This window comes from Astyanax mexicanus, chromosome 11 (genome assembly GCF_023375975.1).
Source record: "Astyanax mexicanus isolate ESR-SI-001 chromosome 11, AstMex3_surface, whole genome shotgun sequence".
In the NCBI taxonomy this organism is placed as follows: Eukaryota; Metazoa; Chordata; class Actinopteri; order Characiformes; family Acestrorhamphidae; genus Astyanax; species Astyanax mexicanus.
The window spans coordinates 15,484,348-15,508,699 of NC_064418.1; the positions used below are offsets into that span (position 1 = coordinate 15,484,348).

A 24,352-nucleotide genomic window follows, 5' to 3' on the forward strand; every position below is an offset into this window, starting at 1 on the left:
GGTTTCAAGACTTAAATGTTACATAGAGTAAATAAGTGAACTGAACTTCAGTCAATCCTTTCTTTTATTAAACTTAACTTAATTTATTTTTGCTGAATCAATCCTTTCTTTTAGTAAACTTTACTTAATTTCTACATACAATATTACCTAATTACAATTACTTCATTTATACAATATTATTATATATAATTTTAGTTAAAACACACATTCAAATATTTACATAATCTCATAATCTCATAAGTCTCACTGTCTCAACACATGGATGGCATGTAATAGATTCTTTTTAATATACTAAACATAATGTATTACATGTCATCCATGTGTTGAGACAGTGTAATATGTCTGTTTTAACTAAAAATATTCAAATTTTAGGAATTATAATATATTATGTATCATCAATTATTTGAGTAATATTGTATAAATTAAGTAATTGTAATTAGGTAATATTGTATGCCTAATGTTCTTGCCTTTTAATGTGTTTGAGAGCATCAGTTGTAAAGTTGTGAAGAGGTAGAGTTGCTATACAGTGAATAGCTCTATTTGAGTAATGTTCTAATCCATATTATAAAAAGAACTACTCAACTATGTAGCAACTTTGAAAGAATCCTCAAGTGCAGCTGCAACTACCATTCAAATGTTATGATGGAAGTGGCTCTCATCAGTACCGTCATAGAGTTACCAGCCTCAGAAACCGCAAGTTAACAGCACCCCAGATAAGAGCACCTAAACGCTTCACAGAGTATTTTAATGCTTTTAAGTTACTACATGATTCCTTGTGTTCCTTCATAGTCTGAATGACTTTAGTATTCACTTACAATGTAGGAAAAAGTTGTGTCCAAACTTTTAACTGGTATTGTAAATATCATTACTCCCCAAACATATACTGTATACCTCATCATGTGGGAGACCTTTGAGACTGTAGGATTAATTTAACATTATTTTACTATCCAAGCTCAACAGGTTTAAAGCAACAGTGGAACAGATAAAGCAGCTGCCCTCAGCAGGTCTGTAGTGGATTAGCTGCAATGCTAACAGCCAGGCTTAGCTTCTTCTGAGCCACAATAACAAATAAAAAGCATTTTTTTTTTTTTGCCAAAGTGGGTTAGCCGTAAAGCTAACAGTTTTTCTGAGAGTTAGTTAGAGTAAGCAGAATAACATTTCCAGTCCTTTCTTTAGAAAAAAAAAATTGTTGACTAGTTAATCTGTAAAAACTTAAAAGAGTGCAAGTGTCAGACTGGTTCCACGGTGATGTAACGTCAAATGTTGTTCATACATTTCCAGATGTTTCTACAAGATGCTACCACCTTAAAGATGTCTTGTCCATTACTACGGGTGTAAATTCACATGAAAGGATGAACGCTGTGCTGTGCATACTATACTCTTGAGGGATCACACAGATGATTAGCATTTACAGTACATGTTTTCTGGCTGGTAGTTCATTCAGACGGCTCTGCAGTTCTTTCATCTTTTAGCTTTCGGCAGCTGAGGGAAACAGCTGCTTTAGATAAGCATGGAAATCTCGGCCCACCTGCTGCTGAGATCAGCATGCAGCCCCTGATATTTCTGTATCGCCGGTCGGACGTAAAGAAACGGGTTTATAGCACCTCAGCGGGTTGTCATGGTTGTTAATCTCATTTGGACAATAATGTGAGGGGCCGCTTTCTAGAAGAATCATGTAGATATTGGCTGTGAACAGATATAGAACTATACTAACTATTGTTTTAGGTAGCTCAAAATGTTTGTATAGTAGCTAAAAGGCAGTGCATAAAATTAAGCCAATCAATATGGGTCAGAATCAACCATCAGAATGCAGAGAAAAATTATGAAAAAAGATTGTTGGTGTCAGAAGGGGCTGGTTTGAGTGTTTTTAGAACTGCTGATCTTCAGAACAAGGGGTGTGCCATATTATATCCTATGCAATAATATCGTACCCTGAAATATCGTGCCATATTACGCAACCCTTACTATCATATCAGGGTACTGCTTTTTTGCTGTTTTTAGCAAAAGAAAAATTCGCACTGTTCTCATGTCCTATTATATATCTACTAGAGACAGATATCTGGCCAGTATCATTTATTTTACTTCAGTCCTGGATATATGGAGATATTTGAAGTGCATTATTAGTACTTTTTTAGACTTTTTTTATTAGACTTTTGTTAAAAATCTGATGAAATTCTTGTATTTCTTAAAATCTCAGTTAGGGGTGTCCCATATCATATCGTATGCAATAATAGAATTTAATTTTCATTTTGTTGCAGTAGTGTATTTTTAACTAATTATTTTCATTCAATGTTTTTTCATATCACCAAGAGTATTGTTATCACGGAAATACCATGTAATACCGTGACATTATTTTAAGGCCATATCGCCCACCCCTATTCAGCACTACAGTCTCTACAGTTACTCAGAATGGTCTAATAAAGAAAACACATCCAGTAAGCAGTTTTTCAGTTCTTCAGCAGACAGAAACAGCTTGAAGATTAGAGAGAACAATTTTCAGAGAATGGTCAGACTGATTGGAGCTGACAGAAAGGCTACAGTAACTCAGATAACCACTTTGAAAATTTGATGAGACCAAAAGGGAAGCATATCTGAATAAACAATGCAGGCTCAATCCTATTTCATTTCTTGGCTCTACCAGTTACCCCTCTTCTGTTTTGCAGGTGCATGTCTTGGGTTAAGGTGTCTCAATTCTTTTTAGGCACAAGGGATAGGGGAAAATGTTAGGGCCACATGCCCCTCAAACTGAGATTTTTCAGAGGCACACTTAAAACAGAGAGCTGACTACAATACTAACAGCCAGCCTCGGCTTCTTGGAGCCACAATAACAGACACAGCACCCAGCCCTGGCATTTTTGGAGTGAGTTAGACATAAAGCTAACAGTTTTTCTGAACCATGGAGGGGTGGGGGCGGGGTTTAGGATTATATGGCCCTTTAAACAGGGATTTTTCAGAGGCAGACTCCAAACAGAGAACTATGAGAATCACTAGCAAGATGGCAACACAAGCAACCAAAGAAACCCACAAATTTAAGTATTTTCCTTGTTAAAAATTACAATAACACTGTCCTGAGGCCAATACTGATACATTCGCTATGCATATCGGTTGATAAAAAAGATCAATCTGATACCTTTGCTGAAGTAATACACTGTAAACTTCACTAGAGGCATCAGAATTGATTTAACATTACTTTACTAATTTTACTAAGCCTTAAATACCAGGTTAGCCATGATGCTAACAGCCAGGATCATTCATTTTAAAGCCACAATGTTAACAGAAAAATAAATTGCCCTCTGCAGGTTGTCTACAATGCTGACAGCCAGGCTCAGCATCTTTTGAGCCACAATAACAGACAAGGTGCCCAGCCCTGGCCTTTTCTGAGTTTTTCTGACACATGGAGGGATAATGGGGGAGGTTTATGGATATATCGCCCTTCAAACAGATATTTTTCAGAGGCACACTCCAAACAGAAGGCTATGAGAATAACTGGCACAAGATGGAGGCACAAGCAACCAAAAAAACCCACAAATTTGAGTATTTTTCTTGTTAAAATGATATAAGCCATTATATTACCATAGTTTAATACGTCAGTAGTTTCAATGATTTATGGCCATTTCTTCTTCTAGCTAGCTAACCTTAAATAGTGCAACATATAGCAGAGGCTGCAGAATGTATGGTGTAATGAAAAAAATAAAATAGAATGAAAGGTAATAAAAGCTCATTTTAATTTTAGAGGAAAAACGTGATTTTTTTTTTTTTGCATGGACAATGTTATGCCCCTATCACTACCATTGTAAGCCTGTTGGGAGTATCAGCTAAAAGTGCTGTATTTCAGAATGCTGGGGGTAAATGAGCTTTTTGACAACAGTTTAAAAATATATAGAATTCTGTTTTTTTTTTTTTTTTTTTTAGATTAGCACATGGAGTTGAGGCACAACATTTTAATACATTTTAACTGTTTAACTGTTTAAAACGGTTTAAACAGTTTAACGATATTTAATAAGTGATAAGTCAAATCTTAGCATATTCACAATGTGCAAATCTGGAATGTTTCAAATAAATCAATAAAATGCATCATAATAAACACTATAACTTGATTTATAACGTAGCAGCTGCTGTTATCAGTGAGCAGAACAGTGGTGAGTTATTTGAACTATTGTCAGCTGTGTGTTTTTAAGCTCAGCCACGTTTGTTCCAGTAGTGAGCCACCACATGTACTGCTGGGTGTAATTTTTCCTGTCCAGTGCGTTTTCACGTTGCATCAGCGACTCTCTCTGTGACTGTCTGATCTTCAGCCAAGTCCAGGGTCACAGCTGGCACAGCAACTGAGCTAAGACCCCCCAGTCTCAGCCACTTTGAGTCGCACTGACCGGCGGACCCTCTAATGTGAGGAGAAATGTTCAGATCACATGATGGTGAGCACTCTGTGGTGGTCAGTGTAGCGCCATCGCCTGAGGCTCAGATCTAACTCACCTACTGATGGTTATCTGGTGGTTCTGTGGAGCGGCCCTGGCATTTAGACCTGCCTTTCTGAATTACGTTCCTTTGAAAACTCAGAACTCTGCTGGATTAAAATACATTTATTCAAATTATCAGTTTCGGTTATCTGATCTTTCTTAAGTTATTAATTGGATTAATCCCAGGCAAGGGTTTATTTAGTGTTGATGGAGGACCGTGGCTTTTCATGTAATCTGAAAAAAAGAAATATATTTTTTAGAAAATTAAAAGTTTTATTCTCTGAAAATTATCTTGGGATATTATTTCAGGATAATTTTCTTGGTATAGTTATCTCAGGATAAGCTTCTTGCGATAGTTATCTCAGGACATTAAGATATTGGGATATTGCTCCCAATATAATTTTCTTGGGGTATTTATTTAAGTATCATTTTTCAGGATATTTATCTCAGTGTTATTTTTGGGATATTTGTCTCAAGATAATTTTTTGGGATATTTATCTAAGTATATTTTTATCTCTAGATCAATTTCTTTGGATATTTATCTCAGTATCATTTTTGTGGAATATTTATCTCAAGATTTTTTGGGGGATGTTTATCTCATGATCATTTTGGGGGATTTTTATCTCAAGATAATTGTATTATAGTATAGTTATTTCAGGGTAATTTTCTTGGTATAGCTATCTCAGGATAAGCTTCTTGGGATAGTTATCTCAGGACATTAAGATATTGGGATATTTCTCCCAATATAATTTTCTTGGGATATTTATTTAAGAATATTTTTTCAGTATATTTATCTCAGTATAATTTTTTGGGAAATATTTATCTTAGTATTATTTTTTGAGATATTTATCTAAGTATATTTTTATCTCTAGAACAATTTCTTTTGATATTTTTCTTAGTAACATTTTTGGGAAATATTTATCTCAGTATTATTTTTGGGATATTTATCTCAAGATCATTTTTGGGATTTTTATCTCAAGATAATTGTCTTATAGTATAGTTATCTCAGGATATTTTTTCTTTGGATAGTTATTTCAGGATAATTTTCTTGGGATAGCTACCTCAAGATAATTTGTCGAGTGAAAGTTCTCAGGTAGGTAGTTTTCCTGGGATAAATAACTTATAATCATTTTTTTTATTGAAAATTATCTTAGAAGATAAATGTCAAGATGATTTTCTTGGGATAGTTATATCGGGATGATTTTTATGGGATATTTTCAGGATAGTAATCTTAATACATTTTCCCTGGGATAAATAACTTAAGCAATTTTCTTGAGATTATTTTCTTGGGATAGTTATCTCAAGATAAGATTCCTGAAATATTTATCTCAAGATCATTTCACTGGGATAAATATCTCATTCCTTATTTGTAGTCCTGGTTTTGGTGAAAGTAGTTGTCATTTTTCAGTTTGTCTTTTTTAATTTGCTTTACTATTTTATTTTCTATTTTTTTGCAGTTTTTGTTTTGTGCCTTAGGTTTAATAAAACCATCCAGTTATGTTCAGTTTAAACTAACAGTTATGCTATCATAACCAATGTTAAAAAAATATGTTTTACATAATAATAAATATAATATAATGTCTAGAAACTCTAAGCAACATGCTGATGATACTTGTGTTGAGCACTGGTTCAGCAGTGTACAGTACTGTACTGAACTGAATGGGAGCTTGTTGTTCAGCAGTCATTCTTTTGGGCAGGATTTAGTCCACACTAATTAGACACTGGTGTCAATTAGATCAGATTCCCTGCTGTTCACAGTCCAGATAGTTATGTAATGATTTTTTGGCTGGTGCTGCAAGTGAAATATGCACAGAGAACAGCACTTTCATACAGATTTTTTTGTTAATAAGGCCACTCAAACTACATTCCGCAACTACTAAATGAAGAGAGCAAAAAATGCTTGTGGTCATTTTTTGTACTGGAAGTCCTGGATAAGGCCTGTTACAACAGCTGTTTTAGTTTGGACGATATATTGTTACAGAAATAATTGTGATTTATTATATTATTGTATTTTTTTATATAATAGTATACTTATCTCATGATAATCTTTTAAATAAGGTGTAATTGGAAGAATATTAATAAACATTAATAAATGTTTAATAATTATGAAGAATATTTAGAAATTACGGTTTCTAAACCACATACTAACATTTACATTAATGGGCTCTTTAATGTAATTATCCTAAAGTGTCCATGTGTTACTAAGCCCTCCCTCCAAATGGTTCTGTGGCCCCAGGTACTGTTAGCTAGCCCTGCTAATTTAGCTAATTAATTAATGATAATGATAATTAATTCCAAAGGCGGTCTATTGGGTTTAGATCAGAACGTCCACACCACTTCTCAACTCACTAATCTAAGTCTTTATGGATCTTGCTTCATGCTCTGATGTACAGTTATGTTGGAACAGAAAGGGGTCGTTCCCAACTCTTTTGGTGTACTGAAGCATTAAGAGTTCCTTTCACTGGAACTCTGAAGGGGCTGAGCCCAGCTCCTGGAAAACAACCCCACAACATAATCCCCCCTCAACCAAACATTACAATTGTCATAATGCAATCAGACAAGTACCATTCTCTTGGCAACCACCAAACCCAGACTCGTCCATCGGTTTGCTAGATGGAAAACTGGGATTCTTTACTCCAGAGAACAAATCTCCACTGCTCTAGAGTTCAGTGGTGGCATGTTTTACTCTACTGCATCCAAGGCTTTGCCTTGCACTTGGTGATATACGGCTTAGTTGCAGCTGCTCGGCCATGGAAACCAATTTCATGAAGTTTTCTACCCTCTAATGTTCTTAAACTTATCTGAAGGCCACCTGATGTTTGGAAGTCTGTAGTGATTAACTCTTTAGCAACTTGGCAACCTCTGCAAACTATACCTCCCAACATTCGCTGACCCTACCCTATTATTTTACACTGACTGAGCAAGATTCTGTCATTCCCAGTCACTTCAAATTTGTATAATATCACTGACAGTTGGCTGTGGAATATTTAGTAGTTAGTAGTGAAATTTCACGACTGGACTTGTTGCACAGGTGCTGCATCCAATCACTATACCATGCTGGAATTCACTGAGCTCCTGAGAACGACCCATTCTTTCACTAATGCTTGTAGAAGCAGTCTGCATGTCTAGTTTTATGCTTGGTTCTATACACTTGTGGTTATGGAAGTGATTTGCAACTTCTGAATTTGGCAACAGGTGCCACTGGAAGCAGTTGAACACTTGAAGGCACTGTATAGATCATTTCTGTCACAGTGAAAACCTCTTATAACACCAGGGAATTAGTCTTCAGCACAAAGAGCCGGACCCCCCAATATCAGCTTCTAGCTGTGTGTCGGCTTTCCGGGATCAAGCCGGAATATCCGTGTCAGCTCAGCCTCCCCCACGGCCTCGGCCGGTACTGTGTGTGTGTGTGTGTTTGGCTGGAGGGGATTTGGATGGGCAGGAGATCATCAGCAGAGAATAGAGAAAGGCCTGAATGTGCAGAACGTTATAAAGAGCCTAATGAGGTGCAGTACAGCGGAGACATTCTGCCCTCAGCGTTTACTTAACCTCAGAAGGGAAGAGCCTGCAGTGGTGCAGATGAATGCACCGCTCTGATGCTCTCTGACCTCGACTGTCCCTCGTTTCTCACAGCAGATGGAACGCATGGACGTTTTCTCCACTTGAGACCATTTAGCAAAGTTAACACATTCCTTCCTAAAGCTTCCAGTTTCAAACATGAACAGAAAAACAAGTTCTGATAGTCAGTTTTTTTTATACGATACCACAGTATTCAGTGCAGGGTTGTTAATATACAGTGGTTGGACAATGAAACTGAAACACCTTGTATTAAACCTCAATAATATATTGTCCTGACGGACAGTTCTGGTGGAAACAGGAGAGTTGAGGTGCACATTGAATTCTACTGTGATTTGGGCAGCCGTGGTTTTAGGTTTTCTGGATACAATCCTGGTTAGCACCTGAACATCCCTTTCAGACAGCTTCCTCTTGCGTCCACAGTTAATCCTGTTGGATGTGGTTGGTCCTTCTTGGTGGTATGCTGACATTACCCTGGATACCGTGACTCTTGATACATCACAAAGACTTGCTGTCTTGGTCACAGATGCGGCAAAAAGACGTGCACCAACAGTTTGTCTTCTTTTGAACTCTGGTATGTCTCCCATAATGTTGTGAGCATTGCAATATTTTGAGCAAAACTGTGCTCTCACCCTGCGAATTGAACCTTCACACTCTGCTCTTACTGGTGCAATGTGCAATTAACGAAGATTGGCCACCAGGCTGTTCCAATTTATTTCCTTTTAATATATAAAATGTTATACTAGTGCTTCTCAAAAAAATAGAATATCAATTAAAAGTATATTTTCATTTCAGTAATTTTGTTCAAAATGTGAAACTCAAATATTATATAGGTGTGTCACACACAGAGTGATCTATTTTAAGTGTTTATTTATTTTCATGTTGATGATTATGGTGTACAGCTAATGAAAATCCAAAAGACCCAGTTAGGACGTTTGGCAGTGTGGGCAGTGTGCAGTCCTGCTGGAAAATGAAATCCGCATCTTCATAAAAGTTGTCAGCAGAGGGAAGCATGAAGTGCTGTAAGATTTTCTGGAAAAAACACTGCACTGACTTTAGACTTGATAATAAAACACAGTGGATCAACACCAGCAGATGACATGTCTCTCCAAACCATCACTGATTGGTGGAAACTTCAGACTAGACCTCAAGCAGTTTGGACTGTGTGTTTCTCCACTCTTCCTCCAGACTCTGACCCCTTGATTTCCAAATAAAATACAAAATTTACTGATGGTCAGTGATGGTTTGGAGAGACAAATTGTAGCCACAGTTTTTAAAATGGATTTTCAGGACCGCTTTGGGCTGTGTGTTTTTTGCAAATGAATGAAGGCTGCTGTTCTTTTTAAGTTAAAGAGTCCCATTATAGAATATATATCTGCACTGCAGGAATCCTGCACTGGTCCAGTCTTTCAGTGATATAGAGGCTTTACATGTACTACTGCTTATTAATGATGCACAAGGGGAGAAATGCTCAGTCTGGATAAGCTGCTCTCAGTAAAAGCTGATGTGTGGATTAAAGGCCGTAGTTAACTCCCTTTTTGTCATTTTTGCTCTTTCCACAGCAACTCCATACCCAGGAGGGTTCAAGTGCTTCACATGTGAGGAAGCTTCTGACAATTACGAATGCAATCGCTGGGCACCGGATCTGTACTGCCCAAAGGGTGAGTCCATCATATCCACAGTCAGGATTCTATTACATCTACAATACTGTTCAAAAGTTTTTCATTTTATGTTTGCCATTTAAGTTTTTCAGGTCCAGTCAATAAATGGAAGTGCTACAAAATGCACTGTACAAAATTTAGCAGTAACCTGCCAGGGCCTTTGAGGAAAACAAATAAACTAAACACAAAAAATAATGTCAGTATTGTAAATAAAACTTTGAATATTGTAAAAGTATGTTGTAAAATAACATGAAAACATCATATTGTTTAAAAGTGTGCAACAATTCATTGGTTAACAGCTTTAACAGTTAAAAAGTAGCAACGGGAATAAATTGAACATTTTAGAAATGAAAATTTCCAAAGCCTTCCTCTGTAGTAAAGCAATACTGGTCATGTTACTGCGCTTTTTACTCAAGTCACATATAACTCTGTACACAGATAACTCTGTAGCTATTAAAAGTATAAATCTTTTCTTTACTCTTGGACACTGGAGAAAACTGTTACAGGAAGAGTTATGTCTGGCTGACCTACATGGCAACAACGCCTTTAGCTCAGATTAGCATTGTCTTTGTTTCAGCAGTGAAGAAAAGAATTTGAGGTCTGACAGATGAGCTGAAATAATGTGATTGGCCTCCGTGATCTAATACTTTTGGAGGGGAGTGTAACATGGGAATCGTCCCAATCCACATGTTCCAACACCAAGTATAATTTGTAAATCTTCCAAAGCCAGCACCCCGCTAGGTGAGTATAATATGGGGTTTGGTCTGTGCTGCTTGTACCAACTCACTTGTTGCAAAGTATAAACCACCTTCGACCCATCTCGAGACTGTAGTAGCAAGTTACAGCTTACTTTGCTGCTTAGTTCAGCTGTTAACTGAATGCTACCAAAAATGCACTAATACTTATAAGATTAAGGCAGCAGAATTTATTGAAATAACATTTGACATGTTAAAAAACATGTTAAAAAATATGTGCATACAGTATATTCAGAGAGCCTAATTTACATACATTATTTTGATGTAATATTTTTGGTTAAGGTAAACATGAAGGGGCTTATTGTACAACCGTGTCACAATGCTCGTTGCTATTTCATAACCCATCAACCCCATTAGTCTACTTTCACAGCTTGCACCTGCACTGTTAAAATAGCGAGTTTAGGAATATATCTACACTGATGAAAGGTCTACATGGTCTGGAAGTAAGGTGTGTTCAGGTACATTTCTGGCAGTGGGAAATAGTCAGGTGCACCACTGACTGGTTATAACCAGTCAGCCGTCCAATCCTATGTCAGCCAAGCAGGTGCCCCGTGAGCACTGCATGTCCTCAGTGATTTTACATCTTAACACACAGGAATGCGTTGCATCGCACAAACCCAACTTTTAACAATAAACAAAATAAAGAATAAATGAGCTGCTGCCGTACCTTCACAGCTTAACGTACAGGTCAGTATCCTCTGCTGTGACGCTTAAAGCCCAGCACTGCAGTATGCCTACCGTCATAACAGATCCACCTCAGACGCCATCTCTGCTGCCCTCCACTACTCCCTCTCACACCTGGAAAACAAAGACTCCTACATTAGGATGCTCTTTGTGGACTACAGCTCTGCCTTCAACACGGTCATCCCCCACAAACTCACCCACAAGCTGTCCACACTCAGCTTGCACCCCTCCCTCTGCGACTGGCTCCTGGATTTCCTCACTGGCAGGCCGCAGTCTGTAAGGATTGGCAACAGGACTTCAGCCAGCATCACCACCTACACCGGCACCCCACAGGGATGTGTCCTCAGCCCCATCCTTTATACACTGTTTACCCACGACTGTGTCGCCTCACACAAGGACAGTATCATCCTGAAGTTCGCTGATGATACCGTGGTGATAGGACGCATCACTGGCGGAGATGAAGCGGCCTACAGGAGTGAGGTGACCAGGCTGGTGTTATGGTGCGAAGACAACAATCTCGCTCTCAACACGGTCAAGACAAAGGAGCTGATAGTGGACATGAGAAAGGGGAGGAGACCTCATCAGCCACTGTTCATCCGGGAACTTGAAGTGGAGGGAGTGAGCAGCTTCAAATACCTGGGCGTCCACATCAGTCAGGACCTCACATGGACAATAAACACGACGCAGCTGGTCAAAAAGGCTCAACAGCGGCTGTACTTTCTGAGGAGACTGAGGAAGTTTGGGATGTCTCCCAAGATCCTCAACAACTTCTACAGCTGTGTGATCGAGAGCCTCCTGACCAGCTGCATCACCGTGTGGTACGGCAGCACGACTGTGGCAGAGCGCAAACGTCTGCAGAGAGTGGTGAAGACTGCCGAGTCCACAGGAGAGCTGCATCCATCCTCAAAGACTCCACCCATCCCCAGCATGGACTGTTCACACTTCTGCCCTCAGGCCGGAGGTACAGAAGTGTAAAATGCAAGACCACCAGGTTAAAGAACAGTTTCTTCCCCACGGCCATCAGACTCTTGAACACACCTAAGGAATGACCCTGCCTTCAGACTCTAAACACACCTCAGGTATAACCCTGCGATCAGACTCTTGAACACAACTCAGGAATAACCCTGCACTTTACTTCAACATGTTTACATTGCAGCCGTCACTTTACTGTTAATCTTTTTTTAATATATATAGTTAATGTCCATAACTGCATTATTTCGCACTTGCACTTTTTTTATACATTTCTTTGCTTAAGTAACTTTTATTTTTTTTATGTCTTTGACAATTAGTTTAATATTTATAACCTTATTGTATTTTTTTGCACTTTTTCTATCTTCTATTTGGCATTCTTGGTGAAGAGCAAAGAAAGAATTTCATTGTACACTGAAACCCGTTTCTGTACTGTACATATGACAATAAACTCTTTGAATCTTGAATCTTGAATCTTTGAATCTTGAATCTGTTAAGATACGAATGTGCCAAAGTCAGAGCACATCTGGCAAAGGGAATGACGACTGACACGCTGATTGTTTTTTTAATGTTATGCCCAAAAACACACCCATGATAAATTAAGAGAATTTGAATGTCTTTTGCACGTTTTGAGCCACACTAGGTGTAATTTTTGTGCCCACCAACATTCCCTATTTCCAGCTGCATGACGGACAATTGACCTGTCTGCTAAAATAGAGCCCTAGTTCTTTTAATTTGGTCTGGATTTAGTCACTGTTTTGTTGCATAAGTTGTATGAGTTTTGTGTAGTTGTAGGCTGCCCTGTTAAATCCTAATTGAATTAGCTGTGTAAAAACAATTTGTTATGCTGCTAATGAGACATTTAAATTATAATTTGGAGAGTTTACACAGTCAACAAATCACCATCCAGACAATTGTATTCAAAAGATCACGGGTTGAATTGCGGCTTCTCGGTGTCCATTCATTACCCAGCATGCTGTGTAAGCTCATTATTCAGCACTGGGAGCATCCTACCTCATAAATAAAGCCGAGCTGCTTCTGGATGGATTTACAGCGGTTGTTTAATGACTCAGGAAATCTTATCCTCCTTCTTTTGAAAGCACTTTCTTTCAGTGCGTCACAGTTGTGGTATTAAACATGTGCTTGTCGGAATGTGCTGGACAGGTTTTAGTGCTTTTCAAAATAATGATTTAAGCGGCGGATGATTCTTTATTCCTGAACATTTTTATAGGATGTGACCATGTTTTTTCTTGTAAGCATTTAAATAATTACTCAAAACCTGAGAAATATAGGTAGTGGAGCTGAACACAAGTCTTGGAGTGGATTCTTTGCAGTTTACTCCCTCAGTTTCTAGTGTCTAGACACCCAGCTACATGAGGTACACTTATTGCCAACACAGACATCCAGTAGCTTACCTACAGACCCATTAAAAATATTTCTTACACAATAGGGCCCTAATTTAGCGATCTATAGGCAAGCCAAGCTATCAGTGTGTCTTTACTATCGTAACAACGGGAAAAGTATGCCTTGCCTAACGTGTAGTAAAGCAATCAGCGAGTTACTTGCCATTCCCTTTAAGAGGCAGGTGTGCTCTGACTTTGGCAGATTGCTATTTTAACAGCGCTTCTGCGCTTCCCAGTGTGTTCATACTGTAAAGCAGGAACAGCAATGTTTTTATTTTTATTTAGGGCAAGTCTGTGTGTCTTTCCTATCGTAGCAAGAGGAAAAGTACACCTTGTCCAGCTTGAAACATACAAAAGGCATATACTGGTTCTCTTAATTAAGCATGGGTGTTCATTGGGCAAAACGTGAAATAAACAAATCAGAGTGTCACTTGTCATTTTCTTTTAGGAGCCAGGTGTATGTAATGATTGGTGGTGTATGCATGGCGTGCCTGCATTGCCAAGATGCAATAAACATCTTGACTGTTGATGTCTGTCTAGGTTGTATTCAGTCAGTGGCACACCTGTGTTTTCCGTTGTCAAGATAGCAATACAATTTAGCTGAACACACTTAATTTCAAGACCACCAAGCCTATCTGCATAGATACATATTCATAAGCGCCAGAATGGCAGAATGCATGTAAGATAGCAACAAGCATCACAACGTGCTTTTTGCAGGGTGTAATAGCTCACCCACAAACCCTGTATAGTTATACACTGACAATCATATGCTTACTTCCAGACATTAACTCAGAAAAAAGTTAAAGAGATGGAAACAGAAAGAGGTACAGATGTACAGAGAATGAGAACAGATTATCAGGGTTGCTAATGGTACTTCTGACTATAAGAATCTAACTAAAAGAGAAAGCCAGAAGGTAACATAGACACAAGGGTACCATGAAAATCTGGAACCCACATTCAGCCTAGACTTCAAGACAATGGCTCAAAAATAGTCCCAAACATTATCTGGAAGGTTATTCCAGAGTTGGGGGGCTTTATAAGAGAAGGATCTTCCCTTTTGCTGAATCCTCTGTATTCTGGAAACCAGTATAAAAAACAAGCACATTGTGATCTAAGTAATTGTGATGTTCCATAATAGAAATGAGGTATTTTAGGTATTTAGGAGAGAGTCCATGTAGTGATTTACTACATATGTCTATAGTAAAATTTTATATTAATACAATATTTAAATGTATTGGATGCCAGTGCAGTGCTGAGAGAACTGGTCTAATAAGGTAAAGTCTTTTCAAAAGTGTAAATGCCAACAAAGTTGGCTGATTTTAGAAGAAATATTGGATGCTTAGGTGTCTGAAAACATTTAAACACAGAGCCAGGTTTCCAGAGAAGGCTTAAGCCTAGTCCCGGACAACATAACATTTTAAATGGATTTTTCATTGAAGGAAAATATAGTCCATGATTAGGCTTAATCCCTGTCTGGGAAACTGGCCCATAGTATAAGTTTATATTATAAAATCACAATGGTACAAACTATTTTAAATCTGATTAAATCAAACTAAATGCTTCAGTTATTTTAATGAATTATATCATTCTTTTGTGCTTGCAGAGAGTAAATACTGCTACACGAGTCACAAGCTGGACTGGAGTGGGAACACCCTGTCAGTGACCAAAAGCTGTGCGGCCTTGGAGGACTGCGTTGCTACTGGCTGCTCTGAGCTGGACCATGAAGGAAACAAAGTGAGTGGCACTGATAAGGCAAATTGAGAGAACAAGAAATTCAAGTAATTAACTCTTGACAAGTTCAGCACAGCTGTTAACTGAAAGCCATTCTAGGTGTGTCTACCTCATAAAGCTGCTTATATGAGAAAATGCAAAGGGGTGCAAAGTTGTGTTTTTCTTTATAGTTTGGAAGACTTTAATTTTGGAAGCTTAACTGCACTCCAAGCTTACAGCAATCCAGGGTGTGTTGATCAAAATATGGAACATTTAAATTACTAAAAGCTGAGACCTGAAAATACAGATAACATTAATAATACTAGTAATACATGTTGCTTATCGATATTAATTGTTACAGAATGTTCACCTTTATTCATGCCTGTCATGCTTATTTATAATATAAGCATCAGTTCTGTAAAGCTTTGAGTTTAATCATTAAAGCACATTGAAAGTGCAGTTTGATATGTTTATTCTTTGCAGATTTCTGCAGATTTTATTATCCTCGCTAATAAATAAATCACCCTACTCCATTTCTTTAGTTTCTGAACTCCAGCTGCTGCACTTGATGCACTTGATCTTAGAGGAATCTAGTGGGAGGATTATGAACAGGCCTGCAGTCCAGCCCTGCAGCAGCATGGAGGACACGGCACAGTTAACTCCACTTTAGTTAATCCATAATTTCCCTGTAAGTGATTTCACTGAGTCAGACTGTCTTCCCCTGACATGCAGCCTACTCAGCCTGCACTGAAGAGAGCGCGTCTCCCCATCGCCTGAGGTCACTGTGTGTCTTATCTCTGACCCCTCACTGCAGAGCAGGAGGGTTGAAGAGGGAAAGAAGAGGGTAGTGATGAACTAATGTAAGACAGAAGCCTCCAAAGAGTCTTTGAGAATTTTCAGATTTTCTTTGTCAGTTTCTGGAGTTTATACTGACATGCCAAAAGTCATAAGATATGTTTGTAAACTGATCACAGAGTGTTAGCTCAGGGGACGGGGGACTTGGGAATGCCCCATCCTGTACGGTGTAAGTTGTGAGGTGTTATCTTGTTTTCTTGTGGGTAGGTTTAAACACTTGCCAGCATGCTCATGGCATGGTAATATAAATTATGAGGTTTTGGGAGTGAGGCTTGATTGTAGGTGCCTGGTGGATGGGACATTCTATTTCTACAAATATCTCTGTGAGTAAGTGCTGGCAGAAATCAGTTAATTAATTAGTTAGTTAATATGCAGTAATATTTGGCATTGGCATTTGGCCAGTGTAGACCTAGAAACTGTGTTACCTTTATTGTTTATGAGCCAAAACACTATGACTACTCAAAACCACTCATTGCTATGTTTCACCCCGCCAAAAGTCTATTTTCACTCCATGCGCCTGCATCGTTTCAATAGCAGCAGTGCTTGTGAATATACTGTATTTATGCTGATGGGTGTGGTCTGGAAGTGAGGTGTGTTCAGGTGAATTTATAGTGTATTGCTATCTTGGCAATGAACAACACAGGTGCACCACTGTCTAGGGCTGTGTATCGAAATTCTATACCAAAATGGCACCGATCGCTCTGCCTCTCACTAACTCAAGCTCCCTCACACTCTCTTTACCCGCGCTGTATCTCACTCTCTTCACCCGCGCTGTCTCTCGCTAACTCACACTGTCTCTCACTTTCTCTCACTCACTTTGTCCCTCGCTAACTCACTCTGTCTCTCACTCTCTCAATCACTATGTCCCTCGCTAACTCACGCTGTCTCTCACTCTCTCTCACTCACTATGTCCCTCGCTAACTCACGCTGTCTCTCACTCTCTCTCACTCACTATGTCCCTCGCTAACTCACGCCGTCTCTCACTATCTCTCACTCACTATGTCCCTCGCTAACTCACTCTGTCTCTCACTCTCTGTCCCTCACTCTGTCTGCCCGCTTGTTACACACACGTGGACAACAGCAGTGCACAAACCAATAGCATGTGCCTGTGGCAGCTGAATGCAAAATAAAATAACATTATTCTACATTGTTGTTAGTGTTTGCTAATTCATGAGTGCAATTAAATGACTTGCTCACACAGCTTCACACACCTTTACTCTGCTAAAAAGCGTTGGACATGTCCAGGAAGCTGCACTGTTAAAATAGCAATGTTTTAAAGTCAGAGCGAACCTGCCTCTCAAGGGGAATGGCAAGTGACACGCTGATTGGTTTATTTCATGTTATGTACAAAACACACCCATGATTAATTAAGAGAATTAGTACATGCCTTTTGTGCATTTCGAGCTGCACAAGGCATACTTTTCCTGTTGTTACGATAGCAAAGACACACTGGCACGCCCTAAATCAAGCTTACCCACAGATTGCTAAAATAGAGCCCTAAAGATGTTATATTTTATGCCACATTTTATGCTTTTTTTAAATAAGGATCTCTACTGTCCTTGTTTTGTGCAGGTGTGTGTTGCCTGTTGTGAAGGGAACATCTGTAACCTGCCTTTGCCTCGGAACGAGACGGACGCCATATTTGCCACAACGTCTCCTCTCAGCGGAGGGCAGAGGACTACACTGCATCCCACAATGCCACTCTCATTCCTCATATCCACCCTCCTCGTCCTCAGCCAGGGTTAAACGACTGTTGGTTAGGTGGTTGTGAGAGTGTTTTTTTTTTTTTTTTTTTTTTTTTTTTTAACACTGTTTAGAATGTTATGAATACTGCAGAGTTTTTCAACCGAATCAGCTGCATCTAGACTTGTGGCATGTGGACTTTTACTTATAACACACTTACACTGGCCAAAAGAATTAACCAACTGACTATTGGTAAACTTAAAAAAAGTATTCAGGTTACTTTAAATTATAAATACTTTTTTTTTAGGGCAACGCTTTATTAAAAGCCAATGCAGAGTAACTTCAGCAGATATCTATTGGCTTCTATTATAAGCGTATTTTGAGTGAATACGTTTTATGTTCAGAGACATATTGAAACATATTGAGACACCTTGAGATCTGGTCTAAAATTTAAAAAACTCTAACTCCTACTCGTAACAACAGCCTTTTTGTGTTATCACAGCTGTGCTGCATTCTTTTGGTCTAAATGAATAAGAGCAAGCTCAAAAACTAGACCCAGTTCAGAGTGCAACACAGCTCAGTTCAGTTTAATTGAGTTACATTTTATTTAATGGTTACCTACATATAAAAGCTTCATAGCACATGTATAAGCATTGAGGAATATGTTTCTAAAGCAATACTTTTACATTTATAACTGACATTAATGCCAGTAGTTTTTGCTTTTTTAAAGTAAAATGACTTAAAGTAAATGGGTATTACTTTATTTGAAGGGTATGTACACTGGAGCTTCAAAACACATTTATGAGGATTGAATAATGTGTTTATTAAGCATTGCTTTAATGCTTATGAACAGCTTATGTTATGTTATTACTCGCAACATGACATTTTGTAACCATTGTATAAAATAAATAAGATTGTATTGATACATTGATATATTGATACATTGATACTAATCCGAGGGAGAAAATGCTCCAAGTAAACGAATCATCAATTAATTTGGACTAGAGAAACCATGCCCTAATGTCTGAGTTGCTGTTATTTTTCCAGTGCAGTGGGCGGGGCTAATCTACTGTTTCATTGGTTTGTGAACTTGGTTTGGTTTGTCTCAATTAGTATTGTGTGCAACAAATCATAAAAAAAAGAAAATACATGATGTCCATTGTAATGGACACAGTGTCTGAAAGGGTTAATAGTAGCATATCTGACGGACCAGTGTTGCTCCTGGACTGAACACAGGGATGTTTCAACAGAATGCCACACTGTGTTGTTTTTAGCAGGTCTGTTCTGGGCGTGATAGCGCATACCTCCCACAAATGAAGTGTTATTATTTTTGGACGACTGATCAAATCAAACTGTTGTGAAAAATACTTTTATATGTAGGCCATTTTTATAGCAGCTGATAATCTGCTTTCGATGTGAAATTTAAGCTTTGTAGACGTTTCCCTCAGCAAGTTTCAATCTCTGCATGTGAGAAATTCAGCGTTTTATTACGAGAATGATAGAGGGAGGGGTTTTTTTTTGGGTGGGTTTGCTTACTAGGGGGGATATTTATGGTTCTGCTTTAACAAAACTGTACAGTTGTGTCATCAATCATTAATGTAGTATAATATTTATTTTTGTACCATACATTTTGTTATATTTTGAGTGTGTGTAAACTGTAGGCCACTGTAGGATGTTTTTATTTGTTTTCCATTTACAAACTAATCACACAAGTAGGCCCATCACAGTTATTTTAAGATTTGCTGTATTGTATCTCTTTTTTTTTCATATTTTAATTTTTCCCCATATTTTCCGCAGCTATAATTCTTTACACTTATGTATTTATATCACAGCCAACAGTAGAGATTTTTTATGAATCAGCTAAAATAGTTTGGTGTCAGGAATCATATACTTCTGTGAGACGTTTGGATGCTCCCTATTGTGACACCACAATAGGGAAATCTTCGTAACACCACCCTGGAACCACCCCTTAACTGTCAACCTCCACCCACTAGATCAGTTGAAAAAACACCATTTTGGTCTGCTGGTTGAGAACGTCATACAGTACGCAGCAGGATTAAACAGCAGACTTCATCTGAGGGAGGGATCTGTACCTACTGTCCTTGGCAAGTCAGCAGATGACAGTGGGGAAAGTAATTATCAACAATATCAACAAAAAAATCCAGAAAGAAACCAGAAAGTATTTGATTTCCTACCAATTAGTAGGAAAAATTCTGCCCCCCCCCCCAGACCAGTTATGTGCTCAGTTATGGGCTTATGTACTGTAAAATCTCCAATTAACCTCCTGACTTCAGCCAAAACACAGAATGACGGTCATGGATGGGTCATCCAGCATGACAATGACCCAAAATATATGGCAAAAGTAACAAAGGGTTTTCCTGCTGTATGTGTACATCATTTTCTTTTTCTTGTCTTTTTCTGAGCAGAAAGCCTCTCAACTAGCAAAGCAATAGGTTTCCGTTCATCTTCCATGTTTCTTTACATTTAGTTTGTGAGAAACTCCCATCTGCTTTTGTGATGTAACAGTTTATGGGAAAATCCTGTGGCATCGGCCAGGCATTACTCAATCAGCAGCAAATAAAAAAAAAATCACAGAGAAGCTACATGCTAAATAGTATGAAGTATGCACATAACATCCTGTGCCATTTACTACCCAAGCTAATACAGCCTGTTTCATCACTAGTGGAACACAAAAATATTTTTTTCATTCAGGTCATGCGTTTATATCTAGTTTGAATCTGTCAGTTCTTTACATATCATCAGGATTTCATGATTAATGGACCAATAGAAATGCTCCAAAATGACTTGGAAAATCATTTAAAATGAACTTAAATTGTAAAGTTACATTTGTTCCTCCTTCTATAAAGTTGTCATTATGGATGTTTTTTGTGTTATAGCAATAATATATGTTTTCATTCCCACAAAAAGACGCACAGATGCTCCCAAGCAATAAATAAATTACCAGAAAGCATTACCAGCTGAAACTGTCATTCTAACTTGAATGTGCGGAGCTAAATTGCTGAATATCTAAGGTATATGTGTAGATGAGTTGGTTTTTGTGACATCACAGTGATCAAACTAGGCCATATACAAACATAAAATATATATACGTCATCAAAAATAATAGTTGCACCCAGAAGTAATCAATCGACAGAAATTAAACTTGGAAGTTTGATATGGTAAAACATGCAAGAAATTCATGCTCTGTTGTGCAGGTCACATAAAAAAGGAGTGGCATTATCTCTATATCTGACTTACCTATATAAAGATTGACTGCCACCTTGGGTGGGTGAATTAGGGCTGCAATGATTAGTCAATATAATCAACATAATCAAAACAAAAAGAGTCAACCAGTTCACATTTAGCTCACCAAAAGTAACCAAACACAACATATTTTTTTAACATATTTTCTGGCGCCACTTTATAATAAGTGTGTCTAATAACTGTGTAATTACACATTAACAACCCATGTAATAACAGTGTAACTACTCGTGAAATACAAATTGGTAAAGATTTATTACCGTTTTACACGTTATGTAATTGCAGATGCGCATTAATTTTCATTTTGATCAATAGTGCAAGTGTAATGACATATTATAGTATAGTATGTGTGAATTTCCACATGTAATCGTCTGCGTATGCGCTTATATTTCTCCAACAGCTCCAAATAAAAATCAGTGATCAGATTCTAATTCAGATTTTATGTCTGACACTGGTATATGTGTAATTACATAACCTGTACAACTAAAAATAATCTATTTGTAACAATGTGTACTTACTTAGTACTTACACTGTTATTATGTGGACTGCTATTATAAATTGGGACCTATTATCTCACTAAATATATCAGAACATTCAGCATTTCTGATCATTTACGGGGCATTTAAATCACACGTTCAGCTGTTTCTATTGGTTTAAAGCAATGGAGAAAGCTAGGAATAGGAGGAAGAGGAGTATCCACAGCAAACAGAGATGGAGGACATAGCAGAAATAATCGTAGACTAATTGACTAATCAGAAATATCAAAAATAACCATTATTTAGAGCCCTAGATTGAAGTATGTTTGGGTTATGGTTTCACAGGACACCATTAGGAACCTCTACAACTCTATGCTAAGAAGTTTGGCACTTAAAGACACTAATTTTGTATTTATTTCAGGGTGCAACTATTCTTTTGATGATTGAATAGTATATTTGACGTGTTTATATTGTTTGTTTTTCTTTTCTTTGAGCACACAGCGAGTCGTTCACATTCTGAAACTGTCCTAAAGCACTTGTGTACAGATGTGTGTATGTTGTGAATGCATGTAAACCACTTTTATTGTCTATTGTTACAAACAGCAATGATCAGTGCCTGTACTCGGTTCTCTGGTGTTCTGCGTTCTGATTGGTTGTTCTGAAGGTTGTTTGTACTGTCATTTCTTTCCTGTTCATTGCTTTTGATGGTGGTGAAGTGCAGTGTTCGCAGCTACAGTGTTATTGTTGGTCGGGCTGTTCAGGGTTTGTTCAGGCGAATTGCCCGGGATCTGGAGAGATGAGTCTGTGTTTCCTGTGTTGGTGGATCTTTATCTTGTCTCTCGTTCAGTCTGAAAGCCGGGCTGGAGCTGTTTTCTTACCCATACTGCTGTAAAGCTATAGCTGTTGCCTCTGTGAGACATTAAGGGCATGCAGGTTACCCAGTGGTAACAGAAGGGCTAACCACGTCTATCATGTTTTCAGTAGCTCAGGTAATGATGGACCACACGCTTCAAATTAAGGGTGCCAAAAGGGTTCTGTGGTGCGATGCTGTAGAAGAACTTTCTAATGGATCAGAATGTTCTGACCACTTCAATGGATAGATCATCACAGAGCAGCTCCAGATATTATCATTTGGGTGGTGGTGGGCAGAGACTGCACTGGCATGGTAAGGGTGTATTAATAGTGAGTTGTTTCTTAGATAAGTGGATCAGGCACAGCAGTGCTGCTGGAGTTTTTAAACACTGTGTCAGTGTCACTGCAGGACTGAGAATAGTCCACCAAGCAGAAATATCCAGCCAACAGCGTCCTTTGAATGGGTCTTGTGATCAATGATGAAGCACTAGTAGGTGACCAACACAAACTGTACACCTTTTAGCTTTTTTTGTCCCTAAATTTTGAAATTTGTTCAAAATATCGCCAAATAATGTACATCATAACCCAGAATCATTTTGGTACCTTTATTATTGACAGTGCCAGTTCCACAATGTACAGAAACTGAGTGTATCTAACAAAAAACAAACAAATGGAAGTGTGCAAGAGAGTAAGTGTGTGTGTGTGTGTGTCTGTGTCTGTGTGTGTCTGTGTGTGTGTGTCTGTGTGTGTGTGTGTGTGTGTGTGTGTGTGTGTGTGTGTGTGTGTGCGCGTGCTGCATGCCAACAGGTCTTGTTAAAATGTAAATATTTTTCTTAGGATCTTTTTGTACGATTTCTGTAAATGTCTGTATATAATTTTGGATACTCTGTGAATGAAGATGTTTTTTTAATCAGTCATGTTTGCATTGCTTTATAGGCTGTTGCTTGTGTCGAACTGAAAACATTTAAACCTGAATTTACTACGCTGTGGAAGACTGACAATAAAACCCAAACCAGCAGAACCATGTGGGAGGCTGAGTTTATTCTGTGTCACTGTTATCTTTTGGCCATGACTGAAATGGATACCTGTTTACGTTTTAGTTAGGGATGCACCAAATATTTGGCAACCGGAAACATTTCGTCGAAAAAGTGAAGAGAATTAATAATTCCAAATTAATATACAAATAATTGCACTCCTCTTTTTAACAGCTCTGTAATGTGCAGTTAGGGAACAAGCAACAAAAATCGACAAACTCCAGGTTTAAGTTCATTTTTATACTCTACAATACGTTTAGCATCTTTTATCATGCTTTTTATCCATTTACAATTTTTTTCTATTTTTCTAGCCAAAATTTTCAAGCTGTACAGTTCTAGAATACGAATGGTAGTTTAGATAACAGTCCTACTTTAAAATAAGCCTTTAATAACTATGTAGTAACACATTAACAATTCATGTAATACCATGTAACTTTTTCTGTTTAAATTTTCATGTGTAATAACATGTGTAGTGTAAGTTTGAAATGTGTATACATTTCAAATTCTCCAACAGCTTTTGTCTGGTATGTAATTAGGGCTGTGATTGTTTTCAAATACTAAAAATCATTATTCAGATTTCATCACAGACAATTTAAGCCAAATGCAACAATTCACCATCATTACCACAGTCCACTGCACTGTCCAATGCAGGTGGTAATGGCTTCTATGATCTATTCCTGGTATAAACGTAACATTGTGGATTGGGGAATTTTGGAAATGGAATGTTCCATCACCTGCACCCACTGTCAGACCTCCGATAATTGAACTTGCCATAAGTACACTGGCCAGTGTTCAACCTGTCTCACAATGTAACACCTCAAAACTTATATTACATAAAGAAACAGCTTGTTACTGCCCACACCTATATGTCATGATCTTCATTAATTTACAGTATATATTGCCATCTCAAGACTTTTATGGGTTTTTTTGCAAAAAGTGTCATCAAATTTAATCTGATTTTCATTCACAGTAGACA

General features: G+C 38.0%; 1 protein-coding gene across 1 annotated transcript in view; it reads left to right on the forward strand.

Moving 5' to 3' along the window:
• lypd6 (LY6/PLAUR domain containing 6) overlaps window positions 1-23,363 on the forward strand; it is a 65,957-nt gene extending 42,594 nt beyond the window's left edge. Inside the window, exons 3-5 of the mRNA XM_049485058.1 lie at window positions 9,596-9,694; window positions 15,109-15,239; window positions 17,643-23,363. Of these exons, the coding sequence (XP_049341015.1) occupies window positions 9,596-9,694; window positions 15,109-15,239; window positions 17,643-17,816 (404 nt within the window). The 3' untranslated portion in view covers window positions 17,817-23,363. The remainder of the gene's footprint in view (window positions 1-9,595; window positions 9,695-15,108; window positions 15,240-17,642) is intronic.
• The last annotated feature ends 989 nt before the right edge of the window (window positions 23,364-24,352 follow it).